A 17,160-nucleotide genomic window follows, 5' to 3' on the forward strand; every position below is an offset into this window, starting at 1 on the left:
TTTTTTCAAGGAGAATAGACATCAACATTGATTAATTTCAAATCTTGGAATGATATGGTTATAACATCTCAAACTATGAAGAGTCTTGACTCACAAAAGCAGGAACAAGGGGTCAACTTTACATTAGAATCAAGTAATTTAAGGAACTTTGAAATTGAATACAGCAATATCTATTCATGATTATAACAACTCATTATTTACAATATTTACACATGATTACACTCAAACAGTTATCCATCACAAACAACATAAAAGATATACCCAGTTTTACACAAGTCAGCATGTATCCATAACTCTTGTTTTACCTAGTTCCTACAGTGGATGTTGTTTTTCAATATCCTGTATGAAAATCTGCATGGGAAGCTAATGAGTTTAGGGCTTAATAAAGTTCTTAGTGTCCTTCACTAAACACTTCACAGCTGAATATAGATATATACCTACACTGAATCAAAGTCAGATTATCAAATGTTAACATAATAAGAATTCTCCTATATCCTATATTTCACATGTTGAGCTCACTCACGAATTGCATAATGTAACCAAAATCCGTATATGGTTAGGTTAAGAATAAATATATAATCTTAGCAAATCCTTCTAACAAGAGATTAAATCACCAAGCTTTTCTAAAAATTTTTAAAGTTATCCACTTACAACTTTTGTATGCTACACATCAAAATTACTGTAAATAATGACAAAGGATATAACTGGTAAACTTGAGAGCAAAAAGGTGTAATGTCTGAATTCGCTTTCAAAAACATACCCTTAACAAAATTACTAATTTTACCTGCCTCTACATTGCATATTAGTAAGCATGTTATGCATTCAACCTATCTGCAGTGGTCATGTAAGCGAATCTACATGTGTGCAAATGATTGCACTCATTATGTACAGAACTTTACAAAAGCACAGAAAAACTCTCAAAATGATAAAAAAAGAATGAAGTAACAAGTATTTATGGACTATTCTGTAATGACACAGACCTCTACATGAGCACAAAAAGTAACAAGTATTTATGAAATATTCTGCAGGGGCTATCTTGCTCTGTATAGTGAGCATGATTTACTTGTTGACCGAAAGCATTATCTTGCATGTAGGAAAAGGCAATCTGATTTAAAGAACTTGCCAGTGAATAACAATGACATACATGTTGAGTACTGACTGATAATTACTATCAACAGAGTGTAGACTGTAGGCAGACATGATAATCTGCCTTTTATACATTACAAGACAGTTAGCTTCTTGCTTGTTGTGTTATCCTCAAAAGAAAGGACCATAAACTACTATAAAATAGCACCGGCAAATTTTCTAGCGGAAAAAAAAAAAATTTTTAGAATGTAGTTCCCTATGAAATATCTATTGCTCCAATTTCTTTTAATAAGTCTTCCTTCTCTGCAAAATAGTTCTTATACCACTCTATGTGTGCACATTTTCTCTCAACGGTAAGATAGGGGTTTTTAGAAAGTCCAGTGCATACCAGCTCCATGAAGTGTCTGATAGGGCCACGCTTTGGACACCATCCTTCCAAGTGACGTTCCAAGAACACATGCTCATGAAAACCTACCTTCTTCTCATCTTCAAGACCTGCAGGTATCAGAAAAATTTATGTCCAAAAGAACAGAGTTCACTCATGTACTACAAAAGCAAGAAACATGTAAAGCACATGCACCCTATTACATACCTATCATGAAAAGCAATGAACCAAACTGAATGATTTTACTGTAAATGTTGGCTTAAGATTTTTCTTGATCCATTCACATAATACAGCTAAAATGAAAATGTGTTTGCAACACCAAATTAAAGACTTGAATCACACTCGCATACTGGAGACCTTCATTCTATTGTTTTAAAGTCTTCTATCAAAAAAGAGCAGCATAATATATAACAGGAAACATTATCACAGAAACTTTAAATTCACAGTGAAAACATTGAAGTAGTACTGACTTAAAAAGATGTGGATAATACAAGTTATAAAAATGGATTATTGGAGCTGAGCAAGTGGATATAGGCATATTGTAAAATCAAAGGTAAGCTTAAAAGTCAGAATGAGGCACATTAGGTTTACAAGACATTCCTCAATGGACAAATCTACAGAAAAGGTGCAAAGGTTATGGCAAGCAAGGGAAACTGTGAATAAGCAGACCTGCTGTAGAGTAAATGCTGAAAATAAAAGGGTAAATCTTCAGTAGGCAAGTACTCAAAAGAAATCTAAAATGGCTGTTTGAGTTTTCAACTGGAAAAATCAACTGGTACCATAAATTTCACACAAGCATGATATAAACTTTTACTCCTTTTGATATATATGTTATTTACGTGCAACTGTGTATATATATGTGAATCCTAGCTCAGTATAAATGACATGTATATGTACCAATTTGGTTTGTGAAACAAACATGAAACAAAGTAAAAAATGCACAATACAGAGCACTAAGCAACCACATACATTCTTTGCAAGGGTACACGATTTCCAACCAAATCCACTTCATAACTGACAACGGACATAAAAATTTCAGGCCTACCTCACATGTGAGCAACTTATACTCCCCTAATAAACTTGACATCTACAAAACATTCAATCTATCATGATTCAATAAGCACTACACAGCCACCTCCCTAGCTCAAACCTTAAATCCACTCCACTAGGCACGCACCCATCTGAAATTATACTCTCCTAGCATGTAGGAGTTACATTTTCTTGTCTCCCTTCATCTCTCCAACATTACAAACACTGATTCATCAGGTCAGCAAAGATCCCCACTCATACCAAGATGAAATGATCACAAAGAGGAGACTGAACATTTACCAATTCTCCTGCACTCATCCCACTGAGACAAACACACAAAATCAGTGTGCTTCTCACATTAGTAGGAATTGAAGTCAGCTCTATGGAAAACCTTCACTACTTTAAATGCCTGGTTCAGCTGACAACGCATCTTCTCCCATATTACATAACGATCTTCCAACCTAGCCCATGCATGTCTCTCATCCTCTTGAATGTTCAAGCTCTAGCATACCAAAGTTTCCTTCACTCTATCTTTCCATTTTAGTCTTTCTCTCCCATTATTCCCTCCACTCCTGACACATACCCTTTGTCAGTATTTCTTTGCTCATCCTCCCCATACATCTGAACCAATTCAGCACATTCTAGTCAGGGCTCACAATGACACAGCATTAACTACCTTGCCTCCTAGCTCCTAAGTTGTATTTTCTTACACAACCAACCCTCCTTACAACACATGTAGTCCTCATGTATGTTTAAGACCAGCATCAAACATCCATAAAATACTTTCGGGACTGCTATACCTTCAAACATGCCCATCTTTGCCCTAACAGACACTGAGCATCCCTTCCATATGCTCTATAATGCACCCAGGATATTAGCCCCCTCCTTTACTTTATAATTCACTTCAGTCCCACATTTCCATTCTCTGCTGCATCCATTCCAAGATACATAAAGCAATCCACTTCCTCTATGTCCTATCTATTCAAACTTACTGTAAAATCATTCTGTCTCATCCCCTTCCTGCACCTTATGGCTTTTGTTCACATACTTTCATAAACTGTCTCCACTTACTAGATATTCTCTCTACAGATGGCAACCAGAGCCATGTCATTTGAAAACAGTCACTGATTTTCCTCTCATGTCTCCTAACCCTCAACATATCATAGACCGATCACTCACTCTAAGACTCTTGCAGTGACCTCACTCAATATCCACCTATTCACAGATTAGACAAGTTACATCACATATCCCTGCTACAAACCCACCTTCACCAAGAACCACTCACCCTCCTCCTTTACTCCTCATACACATGCACTAATACACATGCACTAATCTCCTGGTATTCATCATCAACACATAAGTACTTTCCATTTATCCCACTCAATTTTTAAAAAAAAAAAAATCATTAAGAAAATACCCCCTGTACTGCAAGGAATATCCTCTTTTTTCAACTGGTGACTGGCTATAAAGATTGGGCTAAAACTTTTGGCTGTTACTTTACTTCACACTAGTTTTTATAGAGAACAAAACCACGGACCATCTACCATAATCAGATCAGATTAACTAACATAATAAAAAAGGTATACAAAAAATATAGCGAATGTTGATTAATGATATACAAAACAAGAAAATCTTACCAAATTCATTATCAATTGGGAATGTCCATAACATGCCTTGGTTTGTCCACTGTATCATTTCAATAAAAGCATTATCAGGTGGGTGTGTCACACACAACTGCTTTTCCCGCCTAAGTGCAGCCTCCCACACAGGCAAGAGTGCTGCCTCTTTGGTTTTTTCACTTGATGCAGCACTGAAAATGCCTAGTGGTTCTGCACTAAAAAGATCCACTCGAGACAACGTTCTGAAAGGCATTATATCAGTAGTTTGATGTTCTATAAGAGGGACATACAACCATCACAAGATCATCACATATACACAATACTCTGAGACAACAATGATGAGTGAAATTAAAAGAACAAGATACAAGTTTCACTTTTGGAAGTAGACCGACAAGCTTTTGTCAAAAACAGATCCTATAACAAAGGATTAGTGTTTTCATTTCCATTATGCTTTACACTTTGAAAGGATGCCCAAAATCCACTACAAGAAAGGTACTTGCACTGTTCCCCAATCATATTCATAAAGAAATCATCTAGATGGAATGACTACATGCAAAACCCTTCAATCTCTTGTCACTGTCACCTACCTACCCTTGTAGTTAACCCATAATACATTGGTATTTATCTATTACGTATTCACAGTTCCAAAAAAGAACCATAAACTATCTTCATTCTTTTGATAAGATACTAAGTGCTTTATAACACTGTTTCAAATGGTAGTACTGACCTGCTACTTATCTATCAAGTTAACATATTGGAGAAAATCTATTTTGTATTCAAAGACTCATTTTCCCACTCTGACAAGAGAGAGCCTGATACATGACTTTTGCACAGAGCAGATGAAAAGAGTGAAAGGGTTCAGAAAACATAAGTTATGTATTTTGCATTTTTGCAGGTATCAAGCATAACTGTGGCACATCTGTCATGCATGCCTATCCCACTGATCTCAGCCACATGGCTTCAAAGACTTCACATGAGAAGCACCTGAGTTGGAGGCAAGTCAAGGATTTCCTGGAAATGGGGTTAATAAAGATACACAGAAATAAGAAATATAGGACAATTCTCATTTCTGATTTCATTCCTTAAATCATTTTACTATTTTCAATGCACCTAATTCATATAAGGCAGAGTACTTATCACACTATTATCAATTCATGAATGTAAAGATATCTTATCTGCATTATACTTAGACACAAATAAAGTCAAAGTTTCAGATATACTGAAGATGATGACAGAATCCTCAAACTGACAAGTTCATAATATTTTCCTCTGACTTTAAGTAATACATCATAATAATCTATGCAGATCTGGATGAGGCGCAGAACAAATGAAGGCTAAACTTCCAGGCACCTAAATATGAGCAACTAAAATGCAGCTAACAATAATGCTAATTCAAACATGAAACACAAGAAGAGCAGACACATTAAAATTCAACCAGCTCATAGAGACTAACCTGGGTTTAGGTGTGCTTGAAGTCTTAGACCACACTTTCTGCTGTTGAACATTACTTCTATAACTTGAAGACCTAGTCTCAAGCTCTCGGTCGAATCGTTTACGGCGAGGATATTCTTTAACTGGTTTGCTTTGACTTCTCTCAACTTTCATACCCACAAATAACTCACTGAAATAAAAAAAGATATATGATGATGATGATGATGATGATGTATGAACAATAAACTTTTATTAGAAAATCTCAAAATGCAGAAACCTGAATAATGCTTAAAAAATGCAGATTTGCTCTCACTTAGATTATGTGGGAACTGCACTGTAAGGAACATATCCTTTGTATACTTATATAAACCTAGCACATATTGCCTCTTAACTAGTAACAGTGTGTCTGTACCTCAAAACTCAGTCTTTGCCACACTCTTTCCATATCAAGTTGTGCTAAGGTGCTACTTCTGAGTTTCATCTTCCATTTGACATCACTTAGGTGCTGCATCCACAATAAGGAGATACAGTAAAAGCATGGGATCACCAGCTATCCTCTAAATAAGACTGCCATTAAAAATATATTCTGAATTTCTCTGTACAAGGTCACTAACTTATCATCATTTACTCAAGACAGTTAGCCTATCAGCATGATGTGTAACATTTGCTGTAATGGGATAAAATAGTTTACCTCATGCTCACTGCAGGTTTCTCACTCTTAGCTACGTCAGAGGAATGGGATCTCAGAGCTGACAAAAGTTCCAACTTAGTGTCCTCCACATCACCACCAAGACTTTCAGCCACTTCTTTTGTAGCAGATACGAGCTCAGGTTCTGAAAGATGTTACATCTTATGAATATCACTTTCTTGAATTTTTACTTGATTGACATGTATTCTTGTAAATGGAGCGAGAATATAGTCAAATAAAACATATTTTAGAATACTATTCTTTAAAATAAGACTGATCTGACAGTTTAACTGTGGAAACCTTAGAACAATATGACCTGTCAATTGTCAATCTTGGTCATTAATCAAATTAAAGTCTTAAATGAAGTAACAGTGTTTTTCAAACTAGCTCCAAAAACTATCAGAAAAGTGATGGTAAATTGTAGGATTATCATTTTTGTGCCTGTCACACCTGTTCTTAAAGCTGTCATATCCACAAAGCAAACATAAAAGGCAGGTAAGACAGCAGTGCAACTCCACTACTTTTCCAATCAGAAGCTTCTTATGAACTGACACGAAGTTCTACACTATATGCACCTAATCTACTCCAAATCGAAAGAAACAAATTTACAGGTAATACACAGATAGATATGAAATGAAATGTGGAAACTAATTTAATCAATAGGGATGCAGGCTATTACATAGTGGCAAATACTGATTCCTCTCCCAAAGCATTATGCCTTTCATAAGAAATAGGTGATCTAACATCCATTAATCAATATCAAATGATTAACTAAAATACCAGTACTCCTTTTACCAGACTCCTGCAGATTTAAGACTGTACTATGATGGACTCCTCTGGAGTGAGAAATTCCTTGACAAAAATGTACTCCTTTTCATCTACCAATGATGATGCAGTGTATACTACGCATTTCACTTACACTGTCATTCCTTACATGATCAACCCGACTCACACAACATATTGTTGTCTTGCTTACATCTGAGGACCTATCCTCCATAAACTGCAAAATCTGGGCAATGCCTTGTACTGTATTCCCTGTATAAACTGACATGTACACTAACCTGCACATTTGATGAATCTAATGAGCTTAAAGAGTACTGGACTTGTAGAAGAGAATGAAGTAATGTTATGTACAAATGTTATAACACCTGATCAAGCTGAAGAGTAACTATCCAAAAGTGTCAACTGCATCAAGCCTTAAAATACATCAATGATCTGGCTTGAGTATTGGAATACAACAGTTTTATAGTACAGAGAGAAAGAAAGAAAGAAAGAAAGAAAGAAAGAAAAAAGCTTGCAAATTACCAATCAATTCTTCAGGTGGTGGGGGAGTTGCTATATCCTCTGCTGCAGGTTTGGATTTCTTCTTTGGTCGAGCTTTAGGTCTGGACAGTTTCACTACTGGCTCCACTGGGATGGGGTCAGCCTGTGGGATATGTTAATACACGGTACTGTAACACACTGAATTTCTTTTCAATATAACATTATAAGAAATCAACTCATCTGACAGGTGAATCCTGAGTTCCAAGAAAACTAGGTATAGTAATATCAAATTACACAAGCTAAGACATCTATGGTACTTTCATATTTTCTTTCAACTTATTGAACAACAGAAATATAATGTCACTTTCATTGAAAGTTATCTAACTTTTGAATAAGTAAATTTAGCTTAAGTGTATCAATTGGTTCCAACAAGAATGAATGCATAATATGGACATCTAGAGCCCCCATAAACTTAACCACAATCTCTGACAACAAAACATTAATCTTACTGTAGCTAGGGATGTAAGGAGGTCATGGAGTTTCTTCTGGGCAACGACTTTTTTGTCCTCCACCTTTTCTTCCTCTTTGACTTGGGCTGTTTCTTGTTTCTCTTCAACAACAAATGCCTCAACCTTTGCAGCATTACTTTCATCCTCTTTAGTGTCTAACTCTTCAGCTTTTTGGACACTCTCTAGTTCTTTAGTTACAAAACCTTCAACCTCTTGGACTGTCACTACTCTGTCTTGTGACTCCTCAGGTTTCATATCTATGAAGACTTCAGCTTTTTGGGCTGTCACTGAGAAAGGAGCCTGAACCTTTATGCCAGCCTCTTGTTCCTCTTTTACAAGATTTTCAGCATTCTGAATAGTCTCTAATTCCTCTTTTGCAACAATTTCACCCTTCTGGATAGCATCTTGTTCTTCTTTTGAAGCAAGGCTTTCAACGTTTTGCACAGTATCTAGTTCCTTTTTGGCAACATGTTCAACCTTATGGAGAATCTCTTGTGGCTCTTCTGCAACAACCCCTTCAACCTTTTGGAGAACATCTAGTTCCTCTCTTGCAACAACATTTTCAACTTTATGAAGATTCTCTCGTGGCTCTTCTGCAACAAGTCTTTCAACCTTCACGGCAGTATCTAGTTCCTCTTTTGCAACAACCTTTTGGATTTCCTCTTCTGCCACAACCCCTTCAACCTTTTGAAGAGTTTCTTGTTCTTTTGCAACAATCTTTTCAACCTTATGGAGAGTCTCTTGTGGCTCCTCTGCAACAAGCTCTTCAACTTTTTGCACAGTCTTTTCAACCTTATGGAGAATCTCTTGTGGCTCCTCTGCTAAAAGCCCTTCAACTTTTTGCACAGTCTCTAGTTCCTCTTTTGCAAGAATATTTTCAACCTTATGGAGAGTCTCCTGTGGCTCTTCTGCAACAACCCCTTCAACCTTTTGAACAGTCTCTACTTCCCCTTGTGCAAAACCCTTTTCAACCTTATGGAAAGTCTCTTGTGGCTCTTTTACAACAAGCCCCTCAGTCTTGTAGACAGTCTCTTGTTCCTCTTTTGCAACAATATCTTCAACTTTTTGGACAGTCTCTTGTTCTTGTTTTGATTCAATCCCTTCAACGTTTTGAACAATCTTTTGTTCCTCTTTAGTCACAAACCCTACAGCCTTCTGGGATGTTACCAAACTATCTACAGAATGTTCTTCTTTTACTCCTTTGGTAATTTCTGTTGCTTTTTGAGCACTTTCAAATTCATCTGACTGACCCTGTTTGTTCTCTGCATGAAGAATTTCACTCTTCTGGACAGTCTCCTTTTCCTCTTTTGTGACAGCTGGTTCAACCTTCTGGGCTGTTACTATACTGTCAAGAGGTTGTTCCTGTTCCTTATCTGTGAGAACTTCTGTGACTTTTTGGTCTGCTACCAATCCATCAGATTGATCATGCTTCTCTTCTCTGAGAGGCTCCTTTACTATCTGCCTTATCTCTTCTTTCTGTTCTGGAAGCTGTTCCTCAACAAGCTGGACAGACTCTGATTTATGTGATGGTCCACAGTCCTCTTCTTTTACAGGAGATTCATTGTCTTTCTGAGATGTCTGCGGTTTCTCTTCAATGACTGACTCCTCAGGATTCTTGGCACTCAGCAGCTTCTCTTCTGAGACAGATTCCTCAACCTTCTCAGTGGTCACTGGTTTGTCTCCTATCTGGTCTTGTTTTCTTGCTGTGAGAGATGCTTTGACATCTGCTGGCTTTGCATCATCTGGTGGAGCCTTACAAAGTGATCGAGCTTGGTAGTGTGGCCGTATACCATGTCTGCGGAAAAATCAAATTTCATAATCTTGATTGTGAAACTGTTACCACAATGTAATTTGCTTAAACAAGTAAATAAAGTCTCATCGACCTCATGCCTATTTTGGGTCACAGAAACAAGCAGGTGGCTTAGGCACCAGTCAATACCCATACAGAAGTATTATACTTATAATAGCTATTCAGTGCAAGTGTGAAACATTACTCCAGTCTCTTAAAGGCAACTGTATGACTTTTGGTCAACACCTTATATGTTGAAACCATTTTTAGGAATACCATCCAAACATTAGAAATCCCTGATCCTGAGTAACAATGACTGATATAAATACTCATGCCCTTGTATCTTACTATTGGGAAGTAATCTCTAATACTTATTGGGAAATCGAACACATTTCAAGCAAGACATTGATACGAAATTAAAACCAGATAAAACCACTGAAGTAAGCACAAGCTGCATGACTGTTCCACTATGAAAACAAATATGAGCTGAGGAAAAGTAAAATCGGTCACCTTCCTAGTCCAACACAGCTTCATGTAACTAGCTACATGATGCACATCATGCACACAAATAAATAAATCCAACAGGACCTATAACATTTTGCTTTTGTGATCTCCACAGAGTTTAATGAAACTTAAAGTTAGAAATACATGCTGGTAATTGGCAACATGCCTAATACACTTAGGAAAACAAATCTGAAGGAGAGAAAAAAATGCATGGTAAGAAATCAAAATATGTAACACATAAAATTCCAAGAGAATCAATGAAGATCTATGACATAGATTCTCTCAAGATTTTGTACTTTTATTTGCTGTAACTTACTTCTTTTTCACATCAAGAATTATGATAGCTTTTAAATTACTGTGACTGTTAAGTTTACGGATGTACACGTTGATACATAATTCAGTTCCACATGCAAGCATGGATTGAAAAATAAAAATATATGCTCCTTCATAAGTCCTATGAACATAGAAATTAAAACACAATTCACCTCCATCTATGTCAACAATAACAACAACAAAAAACATTTAAGCCAAGTTGATACCACAAAAATTCAGCAAAGCTAGAGACTGGAATTCAAAGTATGGGATTGGATATGACAAACAGCAGCTAGTAGATCTGTCAGCCTGCCTCTCCTCAAGGAGTTATGCTATGTTATTCCAAGCAGTCATCACATTAATGTGTATATATTCATACTATAATGCATATGGTTGCTATGGGATGTTACAAGAGGTTCTTGTTTTGTTTTGCAGTTTTGCTAAAATCTACAAGAGTCTTATCTACTTTTAAGCTAAACAACTCCAAATTTCCTTTACCTTCAAGGCTCTTTTCCCAGCGACTAACTTATTTCCAGACGACTGAACACAAAGCTTCAAAAAACACTGCATCGATCTACATCACTTCTACTTGTCACAAGGGGTCCATTCATAAACATATGTTTCAAATTCGTGTTACTTCTGCAAGAATGTTACTGATATAATTCAATACTAATACTTAAGGTAAAGCTTGGAGTTAAAGGACATCAAAAACAATTTCAACCCAACTCAGCCTAACCTAACAAATCTGACCTAAAATTTGCTGGATGTCCAAAACGGTGATAATATCAGTTGGATGAGATTTTCATAGGTTCTCTTGATTTCTAGGTAAAGATCCAGTTTAGGAGCACCACATATATAACACGAATTTAGAAAAAGTGCATGTTAAAGGACCATTTATACTTGCAAGTGAATCTGACCATGGGGGTATGATTTGGGTCATAACTTTCCCTTTTGAATAATAATAAAATGACATTGAAAATGGATATGATGATCATGAAAAACTGTGGCATGAACACATGAAACACTGAAAACAAGGGAACCTCTGAAAACCTTACAGAACCACCTTGGAACTGATTTACTCTAAATTTCATTATCAGTCACAGGAGCTCTACCAACAAAACTCTCGTCACCTTTCCTGTCATGCTAACTGCTGCCTTTGCTAGAAGTAAACACACTTGGTAAACATACCTCCTATCAACAGAATGCAAACAATACCCTAACTTTAATATGTTATTAAAAAAGAAAAACATTAAATAAGATAAATCAACGTTGACAGGGGAAGTTAAGTGTGGTTTTTTACAAGTTCTGTTGACTTCTAGAAGTCTTTAACTTTGGGTGCTTTAACCCTGCATTCCCTCTCTTCACGAATTCATTAGACACTATCACAAATTTAAAAATTGTACTTCAAATTAAGCTCCTCCGGTTTAACTGTCATTTAACAAAAAAAAAAAAAACCTACTACTACTACTACTACTAGGCGTTCCTTCCACAACCATTTCTGTGGTGCCCCTAAACTAGGACATTACCGATTTATAAAGGTAACCAACAACCTGGGGTTCAGCCTGGGCTTTGGGGGTAGAAGTCCCCGAACACTTCGAACACTTCACCATGTATTTAAGCTACCCATACACTAACCCAAACTTTTCTTTACTATTCACAATATTAGCCTAATATATCAAATATATCACCTTAAAATATATGAAAAAAAAATAAACGAATGGTCCAAATCATGCTCTGCCGGTGTCAGTCTTAACCATAGTACTTTTATTACAAGAACAAAATTATCATTATTCCTAACTCATTCAGGTGGGGCCCTAATTCTTCATGACTACCAGATTATTAATGCAATCCAAGGACTATTAAGTCGTACACTCAATGTTACATATACCCATCTACCAAGAGGGAATCAATATACTCTTATCTGATTGAATTAATTAGCTATGTGTATTACATTATGGACGTATATGTAAGATGGAAAGGACTACATACTTTTTCTAGAATTCATTTAATCAAAATCACTACAACATACCCATTTATTACGACACGAAGGCCGCCGGCCAGTCTAGCTCGTAAGACAGCAGCCATACTTGTTGTTGTGTTTACACGTTACATTTAGCTGCGCAAATATCTATTCATATCGGAAAATATTTACCTTATAAATATTGGCAATTCCATTATATTTTTATTGTACCTGTTGTTTGTTAAGTAAATCTTTCGAAAATTTATATGGTAACGAAAGTGAAACAGTTTTTAAATAAGTGTGGGAACTAAATACTTTAACCCTGTTACGCATATGAATACAACCAGAGATTTTTTTAGTACATTACTATACAGTATATAACGTTAAATAACGTTGCGTTTTTTGTTGATTTAAAGTCACCACTCAAGTTTATTTTCTATTACCATATCAGCAATTACATCTCACCCTTACCTGGAAATCCTCGCTTCTCATATAAGATCCCTTATATTACAGTAACTACCACTAGTACAATTAGCTTCCTATATTGATACTACCATTACCTATGGGATAACTATCAGGACAGTTACTACGAATGATGATATGGAAACACTGATAATATTTCTGCACTACTCTCACTCCTGCTACCACACTGGAAAGAAGTATTTTTGTAAACTCTTTGTTCTATTCTCTGTAACTATTTCTTAGATGTAGATGATACATTTAGATTGCCAAGGAAATCCCAAAATCCCAATTGCGCGTGATCAAGATATTCCTATTATGTGATTATTATACGAAAGTGCACTTGGGAACTTTTCGTGTTTCATTTTCCTCGTGGACTCATAGGAACTATAACTATGAATATAGCTATTGTTGCCAAAACTACTACTGGTACTTGCATCTCGATCAGTACTATGAAAAATAATACAGTGACGCTAATTTAACAGTCAGTAACACTGTAATCCAATCATTAACTTGCAAGATAGAAACCTGGACAATGCAAGCAACCACAACATTAGCCCAGCCCCCTCTACCTGCTGGAACCCACCAGCCATCACCTCGCCTTTTCAAGTGAAAAATGAGATCATGAAGCTATTCATCTGGTTCTAGGATCCTTACGCTAAGCTACGGTACGTAGGTTCAAGCAACTTGTCTTGCCAAAGGTTATAGAGAGGGTTTAAGTACTCGTGAAAGCCACATAAGTGATGCAATCGTGTGTTGGGGAACCCTTAGCCTACGGCGTTGCCATATTGTGGTCACATGAGAAACTCATTCTGCAATGAGCTTAGCTAATATGCTTTCTGTCACTCAATTTGTTGGGCTAGACAGTGTGCTAAAGAGCAGGTTGTGGAGCACACACACACACACACACACACATATATATATATATATATATATATATATATATATATATATATATATATATATATATATATATATATATATTTTTTTTTTTTTCATACTTTGTCGCTGTCTCCCGCGTTTGCGAGGTAGCGCAAGGAAACAGACGAAAGAAATGGCCCAACCCCCCCCCCCCCCATACACATGTACATACGTCCACACACGCAAATATACATACCTACACAGCCTTCCATGGTTTACCCCAGACGCTTCACATGCCTTGATTCAATCCACTGACAGCACGTCAACCCCTGTATACCACATGACTCCAATTCACTCTATTTCTTGCCCTCCTTTCACCCTCCTGCATGTTCAGGCCCCGATCACACAAAATCTTTTTCACTCCATCTTTCCACCTCCAATTTGGTCTCCCTCTTCTCCTCGTTCCCTCCACCTCCGACACATATATCCTCTTGGTCAATCTTTCCTCACTCATTCTCTCCATGTGCCCAAACCATTTCAAAACACCCTCTTCTGCTCTCTCAACCACGCTCTTTTTATTTCCACACATCTCTCTTACCCTTACGTTACTTACTCGATCAAACCACCTCACACCACACATTGTCCTCAAACATCTCATTTCCAGCACATCCATCCTCCTGCGCACATCTCTATCCATAGCCCACGCCTCGCAACCATACAACATTGTTGGAACCACTATTCCTTCAAACATACCCATTTTTGCTTTCCGAGATAATGTTCTCGACTTCCACACATTTTTCAAGGCTCCCAAAATTTTCGCCCCCTCCCCCACCCTATGATCCACTTCCGCTTCCATGGTTCCATCCGCTGACAGATATATATATATATATATATATATATATATATATATATATATATATATATATATATATATATATATTTTCTTTTTCAAACTATTCGCCATTTCCTGGGTTAGCGAGGTAGCGTTAAGAACAGAGGACTGAGCCTTTGAAGGAAATCCTCACTTGGACCCCTTCCCTGTTCCTTCTTCTGGAAAATTAAAAACAAGAGGGGAGGATTTCCAGCCCCCCGCTCCTTCCCTTTTAGTCGCCTTCTACGACACGCAGGGAATACGTGGGAAGTATTCTTTCTCCCTTATCCCCAGGGATAGTATATATATATATATATAGACCCCTAAGTCCCTCTTTTGAAGGCTACCGGGACACTCCAGTGCCCCACTTTCCCAGGAGCGCCTGCGGCACGCGCCTGGCTGCCACGGAGACCAGCCACACGAGGAACAAACCATTATAATCCCTTCTTTCCCTCCAACACCAAAGCTGTTCCCTCCCCCTCCCACTCCTCTCCCTTCCCTCGTCTTCCCCGCTTTCCTAAAAACCTTTTCACCTCCAATCTTCTTTCGTATAATCTTTGCTTTATACATATTTTTTTTTCTTTAAGCGATATGTTCACGATTGGAGAGGGACGTCTCTGTCCACGCCATGTTGGTTCCTATGGGAGGATGGTAGAAAACGCCTGTCAACTGCAATATGGCCATGCCTTTGGCAGTGTTGCTTTGGCTATGTTGCTTTGGCTGTGTTGCTTTGGCAGTGTTGCTTTGGCTGTGTTGCTTTGGCTGTGTTGCTTTGGCTGTGTTGCTGTCTAACCTGGTTTGCTCAGTGTTCTGTCATCGGTGTGTTTTGCACTCTCAACGAAGAATACTATATCCATTTCTCTCTCTTTTTTTTTAATCTAGTTTCTTTTTAATGTGTTTAAGAGTTCGTCGTCCTCGTGCAATGATAAATGTTTCACATAATGATTATAGTAAATGAAGTTAGAGACCCATTTTATCATAAATATGATAAAAGTGTTTATGATAATTGTTGAAGAGGGGGAAGGGGTGCATATTTATCTGGGGGAGGCATATCTATCAGCTGTTTGTTGTGTTCTGAGGTAATAATACGAGGGATTTGCTCTGTTGTAAACTCAAGACAACCCCACCATCACACCATTACTGAGGGTTTGATGTTCCCCCTCCAATGAAAAGTCCGTGTAAGAACTACACGAGCAAATCCAGGGTTTTTATTGGTGGTAAGTTCGTTTCTCCTCCCCACACTCACCCTTTCATACCGTGACGTCATCCTGTGACATCATCGCGTGACGTCATATACACACCGAAAGGGTAGCGCTCCAGGCGTTGACGTCACGAGCTCAAGTGTTGGCGGTACGCGTGACGCAGATGACGTGGGATCTGAAATGGGAGGCACCATCACCTGGTCATTACTTCCCTCACAAGGAGGTGGAGAACACTCTCTCTCTCTCTCTCTCTCTCTCTCTCTCTCTCTCTCTCTCTCTCTCTCTCTCTCTCTCTCTCTCTCTCTCTAATCTCTAACTCTTTCTTTAACGCCAATACCGCCTTGGCACAGCAAATCGTAGATACGTATATACGGGTATAGATAGACCTTGATTTATCTATTTTTTTTTTTGACACAAAGGACGCATGAGTGTGTGTGCACTTCCTCCATCCGCTGGGTAAGGTAGGAGACCTGATGGTGATGGGTAGTTAGCTCTGCCAGTGATTTCTTATCATATTTCTATTTTTCAGTCGGAAGTTCAACATATCTGCTAGAAATGACCTTCCCTCTCCTCTCGATATTTCATTTATATCTATCTACTACACTTGATCGCTCGTTTCCCGCGTCAGCGAGGTAGCGCCAGGCAACAAGAGGAAGGAAGACCCATCCACGCATATACACACATATGTACATACACGCTCATACACGTACATATACATACACATAAGTATACATGTTAACACATACACATACACATAAATATACATATGCATATACATAAATATACATACACATACACAGCCAAGTTCATACTCGCTTGCCTTCATCCATTTCAGGCGCCACCCCGCCCCCACAGGAAACCTAATCGCCATCCCCTGCGTCAGCGTGGTAGCGCCAGGAAAAACAGACCAAAAAAGACAACAAAGGCCACATTCGTTCACACTCAGTCACTGGATGTCATGTGTAATGCACCGAAACCACAACTCGTTGAAGTTGTATCCGTCAGCAATTTCGCTATGCGAGGAGAGAAAACGAAACATAATGGCCAATCCTCGTATGGCGCTGCTCACCACAACAGAAAACAGAGTCCCATATTGACGCTGGACTTGGACAGCCCGGGGCGTCCTATGCTATGATGATGACTACAGTCCTCTCCATTACCCATTGTCCTAGGGACACCAGGAGCGACTTGT

At 37.9% G+C, this 17,160-nt stretch overlaps 1 protein-coding gene across 2 annotated transcripts; it reads right to left on the minus strand.

Moving 5' to 3' along the window:
• Window positions 1-31: 31 nt before the first annotated feature.
• Window positions 32-16,035, minus strand: mRpS31 (mitochondrial ribosomal protein S31). 2 transcript variants are annotated; one of them, XM_071659134.1, is made up of 7 exons: window positions 16,013-16,035; window positions 8,011-9,805; window positions 7,544-7,664; window positions 6,242-6,383; window positions 5,573-5,740; window positions 4,138-4,361; window positions 32-1,581 (listed from the first exon to the last, which is right to left on the minus strand). In XM_071659134.1, the coding sequence occupies exons 1-7, from the start codon at window positions 16,018-16,020 to the stop codon at window positions 1,343-1,345; spliced, it is 2,697 nt and encodes an 898-aa protein (XP_071515235.1). In that variant the 5' UTR covers window positions 16,021-16,035; the 3' UTR covers window positions 32-1,342. The 2 variants fall into 2 exon arrangements, with proteins under 2 accessions (XP_071515235.1, XP_071515234.1); XM_071659133.1 differs by lacking the exon at window positions 16,013-16,035 and adding an exon at window positions 12,645-12,710.
• Window positions 16,036-17,160: the final 1,125 nt, after the last annotated feature.

Source organism: Panulirus ornatus, chromosome 67 (assembly GCF_036320965.1).
Source record: "Panulirus ornatus isolate Po-2019 chromosome 67, ASM3632096v1, whole genome shotgun sequence".
Classification (NCBI taxonomy): domain Eukaryota; kingdom Metazoa; phylum Arthropoda; class Malacostraca; order Decapoda; family Palinuridae; genus Panulirus; species Panulirus ornatus.

What these genes read in the sequence shown, in the direction of transcription:
- mRpS31 (XM_071659133.1), bottom strand. Translation starts at nt 12,700, where the DNA reads ATGGCTGCTGTCTTACGAGCTAGACTGGCCGGCGGCCTTCGTGTCGTA. An exon ending in TCAAGCACACCTAAACCCAG is followed by an intron (nt 4,362 to 5,572) that starts GTTAGTCTCTAT and finishes AATGCCTTTCAG; the next exon opens with AACGTTGTCTCGAGTGGATC. An exon ending in CCCAATTGATAATGAATTTG is followed by an intron (nt 1,582 to 4,137) that starts GTAAGATTTTCT and finishes TGATACCTGCAG; the next exon opens with GTCTTGAAGATGAGAAGAAG.